Source organism: Camellia sinensis, chromosome 2 (assembly GCF_055761805.1).
Source record: "Camellia sinensis isolate YWXY chromosome 2, ASM5576180v1, whole genome shotgun sequence".
Classification (NCBI taxonomy): domain Eukaryota; kingdom Viridiplantae; phylum Streptophyta; class Magnoliopsida; order Ericales; family Theaceae; genus Camellia; species Camellia sinensis.
In genome coordinates this window covers 187,983,266-187,994,041 of record NC_138962.1, presented here as the reverse complement: position 1 = coordinate 187,994,041, position 10,776 = coordinate 187,983,266, and the positions used below count along the sequence as shown (strand labels likewise).

Here is a 10,776-nt window from a genome sequence, read left to right as displayed (position 1 = left end):
TCAAAAACTCCAACCAAACACAGCATTAAGCCTGGTCCATGTCATCACGAGACTCATGCATTCATTGTCAATTGATAATATTATCTCTAATAATTTTAACACGGTATAAGAGAGACTTTGAGAGGCATTTCATGAGCCATGTCTCCGCTTTATCGTCTTCTACATACGACAAGGTCGTGGAATCAGGATGGCTACTGCTATGCATAGCGTCCATCTCAATCACTCTTATGTTGTGTTTGGTTGAGGGATTTGAGGAGGAATTTGGAAAGGGAAATGGAAAAGGTAGGTGAAATATGAATAAATCATGCCTAAATTTCACCTAATTTCACACATCTTTTCCCTTTCCCTTTCCAAATCCCTCCCCAAATCCTCCCACCAAACACACCATTAGGGAACCAATCCCATTCCCCACTTGTGAGGACACATTATATCTCGATTATATGTATCTAACTACCCTGAATTAGTCAAGATATAATCCCGAACACCCTATATAGATATAGATAAAGAAGCGTTGCCAGTGTATGAGAGGATAGTGATAACCGTTCGGTTAGTAGCAGCCGATTGGTTGACTGATGATATTTGCTGTTAGTATTCTCAAAAAAATAAAAAATAATGGCAGGCCCAATCAAAACCTAATCTTCATTACATGACATTTTAATGAGACTTCTTGTAGTCCACTGCTTAACTTGACACATTGCCCATATGAAAATACAGAGAACCTCATTCTCATATACGAGTCCAACAGTCTTGAGCAGCTATATGCAAACCAAAGTCTAGGAGCAAACTTTTTGTAGTTTTATACACCATGTAGCCAATTATAGGCTCCTGTAAAAAATTTCCCATCTGTCAGCTGGGTAAGGCCCTACCAGTCACCTGAAAACGTTTGAGTGCAACCACATCCGAGCGACACAGCCACAGCAACTTCGTAAACTTGATGTTACCAACCTGCCGTAAAAGTTAAACCGTGACCTGAAATGCCTCGTACATACAAGTTCAGAAATTTGGGCAGTTCTTCAAAAACCATCACATTGAAGAATTTACTCCAATTAACTCGACAGGCAATTTTGTATAGGTTCCAATTATTCTTCAGAGAAAGAGATCAGCAACAACTTAAGACAGCCATTTGTCGAGAACATCAAACTATGCTCCTTAACATTCACGAAACGTTGATAGAGGAAGCTCATATAGCAGAAAACATATATATATATATATATATAAATGGGCATAAAGTACAGAATTTTGTTGTTTCACAGGTAAGAGACTTAACATACAGGAAACAATATCGCTCCCAAATAGACACCAGATCATAAAACAACAGTTGCAGCTAGTCAAACCTCTAAAATGGGGAACATCTACTCAACCAAAGCCAGCAGATCATCAGCTTTACAAAAGCAGTGCCTTGCATCTGTTCCCAAATCCACCTATATAGAGAAGACACTAGCATATCATTACCCATGTCTGGATTCATGGAAATAATAGCAACAAAAGGATTGTCGTGTTATTTCAATGGTAACAGGACAACAAATAAATGCTAACAAGTAACATCCGCTTAATCAATATCTCAACTTGCCTATGAAGGATGCAATCAATAGATATTCAGCAGATATGGGGTCTATTACCTGCTAGGGCTTAGCAAACCCCTCATCATTTAACCAGCCCCACTCTAAGGCTGTGTTTGGATCATAGATTTGGGTAGAGATTTGGAAAGAGAAAGGAAAAAAAAAAAGAGAAATGTGAATGAAATATAAGCTTTCCCTCGCCCTTTCTTTTCCCTTTCCAAATCACTACCCAAATCTACAATCCAAACATAGCGTAAAAGTCACCCTAGTCAGCATTACAATCTTTGCTACATTAGCAAGACATAAGAAGAGTATAGTTATCTCCAGTTAGATGTATATGAACCACAGGCCTCATTCCCTGCAGCAGAGCCACTTTGTTAGCCACATGTGAGCCTTTTCTCCCTTGAGAATGTCTGTAATTTCTACATGATTACATAAAGAAAATGCATCACTGGCCTATGGTCTGTATTGGAAAACAGTCCAGAAAGAAGTTAACTGGCCAGGATTTGGTATTCTCGTGTAAGCACCTGGTAAACGGGCTTTAGTCATTAAGTTTTACATGTTAATTTTAAGGTTAATGTCATATAATCTACCTCATAAGCATTTATGTCGGAGAAAAGAACCTGCAAAAGAAGCATTTCATTATTTTAGACAATTGAAAAGGCACCCAGAAATATGCCATCAATTATGCAATGCTTTATTAAGTCATACCCAAAGCAACAAAATTGATTGGCATTGCAATAAATTATTTACCCTTGAAGAAAATTAGCTAGTCAAACCTTTACAAATCTTACCTTCTTCCCAGCCTCAACTTGCTCAACCTCAGCACCAACAGCAAGAATCTGAAAAGGGGAAAAAGCCCAAATAAGGAAAACTGAATTATTGTATTTGCATCAGCTTCAGGACAGGTGTTTGTGTTTTTCCCACCTCCCCCATAAGGTGGTGTTCAAATTGAACAGCTGATTTGGGTAGCAAAACTCCAAGAGCTGTTTTCTACACAAAAAAAACATTTCATTCATGAAGATGACAGTTTACAACAAGGTTGTGGTGGCACACATCTTTGTCTGTTACTTCATAAATAATAATTTAAAAAATAACAAAAGAACACAATTTGCAATAGTAGGATAAGTAGAGGTCACTCCAACAGAGGACTACTAATGGTTTGCCACTATATATATTTTTCATTTAAAAATAAAGGAAATACCAAAGAATAATCATATTATAAACATAGCACTAATTACGCTAAAAACTATAATATCAATGTTGATTCCCCATATGCAAAATCAACTTCTCTCTCTCTCTCTCTCTCTCTCTCTCTTCCTGTTTTTTGTTTTTGTTGTTGTTGTTGCCATTGTTCAGTTTTACAAATAAATGGATTGGTAACAACCCAGAAAGGTTTTGGAAAAGAGGATTGACCAAACAAGTAGCTTGAAAAAGAAAAAACTTATTGTCTGTGAGCTTTTTAGTAAATGTGAATGGGTTCATACGTCGGGCATGAAAGTACAATTTCTAATGAGTTAGAAATTATAAAGATTGCATGGTGAAGTAGGGATCTTCCTTTTCTCTTACAATTTACATTCGTACCAATTCTTCTTGAGAGGCTTTAGTTCAGCATTATCAGCAGCAATTCCACTAACTTCAAGAAAATTAATAATTAAACTGAATGGCCATATGCTAAAAAACATTGATCTCACCACTGCAGATAAGGTTTCAACATTTGTTTTCCTCAAAAATAAAAAATATGTAAACCTCAACAAGAGTTTTCCTTATGTATTCCAGTGTTACAAACTTCAATAATGTTTCTCTTTACCTCTCAGAACTAGCAAGGCAACGTAGATTAAGGTTTAAAGTGTCACACAGGTATGATGGTTTCTAAAAGAACTAAAGATAACACAAACTATATCATTGGGATTATTGCTCCTAATGTTGATACAACAACAAATACACTACCAGGACACATTTTAGGTGTTGTTTGGTGCACAACTTACTTTAAGCTAGAAACCGATAATCCAAAAGCAGAAGCTAAAAGTACCCCTCACCCATTTTCCAAAAATCAGCTTCTTTTAACTTATTTAAGCTATTTGAATTTCTACCTAATAAGTTATAGGCAGAACTTGTACCACAACAGTTTGGCGCAAACTCCCAAAATAAAAAAAAAACTATAAGCAGTTCAGATAAGTAGCACCAAACAACCACTTAATAAAACTTGAAACTTTGCATGAGGAGACATTATTGCATAAATAAGACCCAAAACAGCAGTGTTCGTGTCACCAACGTGCAAGACATCAACACACATTGGGCAAACGCTTACAGATGTTTTGCGTTACATTACATTACATTACATGAACTCTACTTCTCCCAAAGTACCCATGTCAACTAGATATGGCAGCAATAAAGGTGTCAGATATTTGTCTTGAGACCCATATCCAATCTAGACACTTGGATTCTCTAATATTTTATGATGTTTGAAGAAAAAGAAACTCACATTTGTTAGTAAAAAAAAAAAACATTTCTATCATCTCACATTGATGAGAAATAGAAATTCCATATTTTTCCTAAATCATATTTAATTTCGAGTACATTTAAATATAACATTTTATCTAAGAACATTATATAACATATAATATATGTGTCCATGACACGTCTTTGTATCCATATCCAACTTTTGGATACATAAAAATCCCAATATTTTAAGATTTAGATTTATGAAGGTCTGACGGTTGGATAAACACCCAAACCTTGATACTTGTACCCTAGTCCTTGTAACATAGTATATCTTTGACACATGTCTAAACAAGTCTTATTAGTTTTTGAACTTTTCTAGAACCAAATATACTTCAAACATGTGTGTCCATCACCTGAAACACATATAGGTCTTGAAGTTTTAAGTTAAGAATTAGGAGCCAAATGATTAAAATTGAAACAATATACATACATACATATATATATATATATATATATATATATTAATAACTCTTTAAGGAATTTTAATTCTAGAAACCTTAAAAACCTAGTACTTCTAATTTGTTTGGAATAGAAATTTTTAAAATAAATACACATACCTTATCTTTCCAATTCCCACTTCCTTTCCAATGTATGAAATATGAAAATTAAATAATTTCTTACTATTTTGAAATAGTGCAATATAAATAAAAGATGAAATTTTTCTTATTTTCATATATACATATAAACCAAACTAAGCTTTTGTCGTACCGTATCATATTCGAGTACTGTGTCCATACTCGTGCTTCTAAGAAGACAACAAATTGTGGGAGTACATATTTTATACATGACCTTTTGGAGCTTCACTTTCCACATTTTACAAATTTTAAGTAGAAATAAGTAGATAATAAATTCAACTACATATTCTTTATAATAAATTAAATTAAATATGTTTCATACATAACATGCATAATATATACAACTATATTAATATGTTGCCCTGTTGCATCATATTTTATAGGATTTTCCATGTTAGCGTGTCTATATCATGCCATTTTTGTGTATGCTACATGGAGGAGGACTACAAAGTCACCCAAGTTAGATAAGTAAACCTTGCAAGAGCAAGAGCAAGAGCAAGAGCAAGAGCATGTAGGAATCTCAACATGGTAGTCAAAATGCTTAAAACATTGTCAATGCTAAAGGAAGCTACTATATTAAGAGATATCTTCACGTCTTGAGAGCCAAAGAAAGATGCATAGAAAACTGCCAATACCCTAGACAACTACTTTAAACCAATGGATATTTTCATTGTATGAGAATAAATTGTAGTGTGTTTTCAAACATAGTAACTACTGATAATCCTCAAAAAAGTTGTACGGAGATATGGTCTCATATCAACTTGATGACAGGTTCCTTGAAGCACAACATCAAATTCTAATGAATGATTGAAGGTGAGATGCGATTAGATGACTCATCATGACAAACTTTTCCGTGCCATGGAATTTTAGGTAAGGTGAAGACTTACTAAAATTACATACTTAAAGACTGCCAATCAATTGAAGGAAAAGTGAAACTTCGTTGATACCTTCAAATGTAGTGTTATCCTTGTTTGACAATTATTAGAATCAAATATACCATATTGAACTGATTAGATTACTCATTTTATCTCCTCTTATGCTTACATGGTTCAGACATGAGTAATCTAAAATTCTAAACAAATGATTTAGACTGCCAAAGTTGTTATAACTCACAAGTTGGCAATAAGTATCTCATCTCTATTTTTGAAGTCCATTCCACTAACACACAAATAATACATACTTTTGAATATCAAGTACCTGTCTAGTGCTATATATGATTTTGATATGATATCTCAATCTAACTACAGAACATCCTATTTTCAAAGCCAGAAATGGCATTTAGTACCCAAAGGTGTAGATTTCCATGCTTAAATGTATTGTCTATGTTACACGGACTCTTCAAAATAAATCAAATACCCGTGTCGGACACGCGACACTCAGATAAGGGTATAGGATATGTGTCAGATACTTTTCAACGGATACTTCTTATATAATTGTATGTAACACTATTATTATATGTACATATTGTTGCATAATTGCTATAAATGTCTTTTTGACACTGTAAGTTACATATAACACCATTTTATCTCACATACTTCATTAATTTATAAAAATCTGGCATTTTTTTGCCGAGTCTGCGTACCCTTAAATTTATAACTTTATGAGTCCAACCTCTGAATACATACCCACACCCGAGTCCATGTAACATAGTGTATTGTCTTTGTCCTGTTGAACTTAAAATGGAGCATCTAAGGAATAAATTTTTTTCACGAAAAAAGGTCAATTAAACTACAGAATCAATAAGTAAAGAAAACAACAAATTTTGGCTGCTAAACAACTTCTCCAAAATCCATCACAGACACGCATCCTTCAGAAATCAGTGACCATATGAAGCACCATTCTGTCTGAAGACAAGGGTTTTCAACACAAGAAATAGGACAAAATGGTCAACCACACTGTTCTCATAAAATCACCAAAATTTATTAAAATTGACAGAAATTCCATTATGCTGTGTGTGTTTGGTTAGAGGATTTGGAAAGAGAAATAGAAAAGGTAGCGGAAATGAAAATAAAATATACCAATATTTCAACTACTGCCACACACCTCTTCCCTTTCCATTTTCAAATCACTCCTCAAATCTCCCAACCAAAAGCAGCATTAGTGTCCGAAAATGCACCCACACGAAAATACACACATTTGGAAGCTGAAGCAAACCAAACCACCCGATTTCCATTCCAAAAAATTGAACACAAAACCAAAGCAATTTTCAGGACCATAAAAGTACAATAAATAGAATTCAGAAACAGAGAGCTAAAGAAGTGACATGCTTATCAAAAAATTGAATTGATACCTCAGGTAGCTTCTCTAGACGAATCAGGACTCTATCAGCTTGCGGAACAACCTGTAATTTTGAAGAATTAAGCATACAGACCTCCATATAATCATAAACTAGTATAAAAATTCAACAAATATGAAGACAAAACTAAAAAGAAAACCTTTGTGGGTTCAATTTCCTTTGCAATCGCACAGACTCTCACGGAATTTCTACACCCACCTGTTCAGACCCCAGCATGCAAATATCATCAATAAAATTGGGGGGAAATGTAAATAAGAGGAATTCGTGGAAATGAATGGGGGGCTTTAGGGTTTAAGGAACCACCAACCTAACAGTCTCTGGTTAGAGAGAGAAGATGGGTTGTTGTTGTTGTTGTGAGAAGTAAAAGCCTTTGATACTGTAATGAATGTAGACGCCATGGATTGATGAGAGAGAGAGAGAGAGCCTGTCGTCACTGTATGTAAAGGTTGAACAAGTTTTATGGATACTTCCGGAATTTATCAAAAAAATATTAGATAATTTTGTGGTAAGAAAATTATAAATAAATTACAAATTAAATCTTAGATTTTTAATTTTTAATTTTTCAATTTAAATCCTGAAATTTTAAATTAAACAGAATTTTAACTCTCCTTTTTTATTCCTGTTAATTCATTTTAACAAAAAAAAAAAAAAAAAAAGCAAGACAAATGACATTTACTTACTCATTTTTTGACTTCTTAATTTTTATTTGGATCCTTTCTTCAATAGAAGTTATTTATCTCTTTTTAAAATCTTATGATACAATGTACTAGATTAATCTGATATTTTATCGGTCTGTAATGAAATTTTTTTTCCCAATCTATTCTTTTTTTTTTTTTTTTTTTTTTTTTTTGTGTGTTTAAGTTGATCACACCAAATCATAGCGATTAACTTGATCAAAACCAGTTACCATCACTATAGCATGAGATTAACCATAGATATGGTCTTCGGTTCGACACTTTTAAAATTAGAGATATTAAGTTATAAAAAGAAAATTTAAAATCGAGTATAGGTGCTCAGATTAATAGATCTAATTGAGTTTCTTGCTAGTGCATGATGGAATTGAGCCCTCACATGAGTTCTTCGCTAGTGGATAGTGAGATTGACCTCTCAAATTAATTGATCTATAAAACTAGATACCAGGTTAAAAAAAAAAAATCAATCTCTCTACTCCTGCCTCCAAGTTGTGGGTCTTATCTCCTTCTTCCCGTCCCCTCTCGTTTTTTGCTCCAGATTCCCTCCCATTTATACTTCAGATTTCCTTCCCCTACCCTTTCTATCCATCGACCACAAAAACAAATATTTCGATCGATGAAAGAGAATGAAGAACTGGCTCTATTTGCACTTAAATAATAATTGAATACGCTAATTAAAATTTTAAAATTTTAAATTGTATTATACTCTAATGTAAATTTACTAATACGAACAATATGCATTAAATTCTAAAATAAATTGGACACACTAAAATGATTTTTTAGATACAAATAAAATCACCACAATGAAATCGTGGTAAAGAAAGAGTGGAGAATCCCCAACCCAACTCGTTTCTTTCACTTCACACACTTTTAATTGTATGTATTTTCCTTGGATCAGCCCCAGATATACATAAATTAAGATTAAGATGTTTTGTACATTAAAATTTCAAATTCTCCACAATGATTCCAAATTAGCACTGTTGCATCCTCTAATAGGCTTGAAGAGCCTGTCTCTCAGATCTTTGGTCCGCTCGAGAATTAGTGCATGCAAACTGAAACAATCAATCGTACGAAAAAATTAATCGGCGGAGGTTTAAATTGAAATAATAGGAATATTCTAAAAGCTTTATTATAATTAATTGTGGTGGCCCAAAAAATACTATTTTTTTAATAATGGGCCCAGCCCAAATAAGGGAGCTCATTAAGTAAATATCATATCCCTATCTATAAAAAAAGGACATGCCATGGAATGAAGGTATGCCTCATCTCTTTGCCAAAGGGCACACAAACACACTTGATTTTCTTCATCTTCCTTCTCTGATTCCAGTGGCTAATTTTATCATCAAAGTGTCTCTGGCCGATAATCTCGGTTGGGTGGCGTCGACTATGTTCATCCTTACAGATCTACTAGAGTCAAGCTCATCTCTTCGTTGGGTCTCTTCAATAATTCGTGTGAGAGGATTTTCTAGGTATCACAATTGGCGCTGTCTTTGAGAATCATCTGAGAGAGTTCAACGAAGTAAATAACAAACATGTTACTATTACTGTAAGTGGAAATTCAACCAATAATACTGTGATGATGATCTATTTTCTTTCTGATTAAACTTACTGTAAAATCACTTTACAATTTGTTTTTGACTTGTATATACATATGTGTCTACTTACAAATTTTGTGGAAACTTTTGTTCATGGTGAATTGTCACGACCCCATTCCGCCCCTAGTAGAATGGTGCCGTGATGGCCAGTAATCCGAGATTACCAAAGGCCAACTTACAAAGATTCACACACAATCAGAGTATACATATGGGGCCTACATGTGCGGAAGCAATATATATAAATCTAAGTAGTCCATAAGAGCAGTGCATAGATCAAATGAAATGACATACATCTTTACATAGCTTTATAACTTGGGTACAAATAAAATAAAGTACAAATATTACATCTTGATCAAGAGGCTTCTCAAGCCGACATAACAAGATACTTGAACTATAATTCAAGAAGCTTAGTCTTCAAGATTTGCAGGCATAATAAGGATCAAACATCATCTAGCAAAACACATCTCGGCGTCACCGCTTTCTTGGTTGTTCCTTACATATATATAAGGAGAGGGTGAGCTTGAATACTTAGTGAATGGTATAAGTGATAAAGGGGTTAAATGAATGATTCCCGAGGTCCTTGTCAAAACAATACATAACATAACTTGTACAAAACGTACTTGGCAGAGATCGGCCATCCGTTCATAGACCGTCGATGGCCGAGATCTCACAAACTTGGTGCTACTTGGGCTTAAAGTCCCCTAGCATGGGAGGACTTGTGCTGTAAATGCTTATAGTCCCCCAGCATGTACGGACTAGTGCCACAAATGCTTAAAGTCCCCTGGCACGTACGGACTTCCATGGATTGTGCTACAAATGCTTATAGTCCCCTAGCACGTACGGATTAGTGCCACAAATGCTTAAAGTCCCTTAACACGTACGGACTTGTGCTACAAAGGTTTAGAGTTCCTTGGCACATACGGACTAGTGCCACAAATGCTTAAAGTCCCCTGGCACGTACGAACTTGTGCTACAAAGGTTTAGAGTCCCCTAGCACGTATGGACTTCCCAGAATGTCATCCAAAACAAGGCTAATACTTGATACACAAAATAGGGATAATCATTCATGCTTAACAAATACTTTTCCAAAACGAACCAAAACTTGATCAAAACTTTATAACATAACTTTATTAAAAATACCACTCACATAGTTCTTGGGACGTCGGAATCAAATCAAAGGTCCAAGTCCTACAAACACATGGCAAAGTCCACTGAATGTACTTCTCAAAACAAGTCTTACATGCATGCAAATGACCTCGGCAGTCCTTCAAACTAAGTCAAGACAAGGCAAAACATGCTGAAGTGAAACATTGTTTTACATGCCGGGAAGACATGCTGGGTACCAACCAGGTCTTTGCGGAGGTCCCACAGCTCCTTGCCGAGGTGTGGTCCCGGTGGCCACATTCATGGAAATGAAGTCGGGAAAATCTGGGTTTCCCTCTTGATGAACATGAAGAATATGAACATGGAGAACATAAAAGAACATGGATGCTAAAATCATAACTTGTTCATACAAAATCTGGGATTTCATGCTATAAGTTCGAAAACATGGAC

General features: G+C 34.8%; 1 protein-coding gene across 5 annotated transcripts; it reads right to left on the bottom strand.

Annotated features, from left to right (window-relative positions):
- Positions 1-1,185: 1,185 nt before the first annotated feature.
- On the bottom strand, positions 1,186-7,431 carry LOC114277819 (10 kDa chaperonin 1, chloroplastic). Of its 5 annotated transcripts, none has more exons than XM_028219780.2 (7): positions 7,243-7,431; positions 7,075-7,133; positions 6,930-6,980; positions 2,487-2,552; positions 2,354-2,401; positions 2,153-2,182; positions 1,186-1,421 (listed from the first exon to the last, which is right to left on the bottom strand). In XM_028219780.2, exons 1-7 carry the CDS (start codon positions 7,331-7,333, stop codon positions 1,353-1,355), a joined length of 414 nt encoding a protein of 137 aa, XP_028075581.2. In that variant the 5' UTR covers positions 7,334-7,431; the 3' UTR covers positions 1,186-1,352. The 5 variants fall into 5 exon arrangements, with proteins under 5 accessions (XP_028075581.2, XP_028075583.2, XP_028075584.1 ...); XM_028219781.2 differs by lacking the exon at positions 1,186-1,421 and adding an exon at positions 1,774-1,917 and having other exon boundaries at positions 7,243-7,427; XM_028219782.2 differs by lacking the exon at positions 2,153-2,182 and having other exon boundaries at positions 7,243-7,427.
- Positions 7,432-10,776: the final 3,345 nt, after the last annotated feature.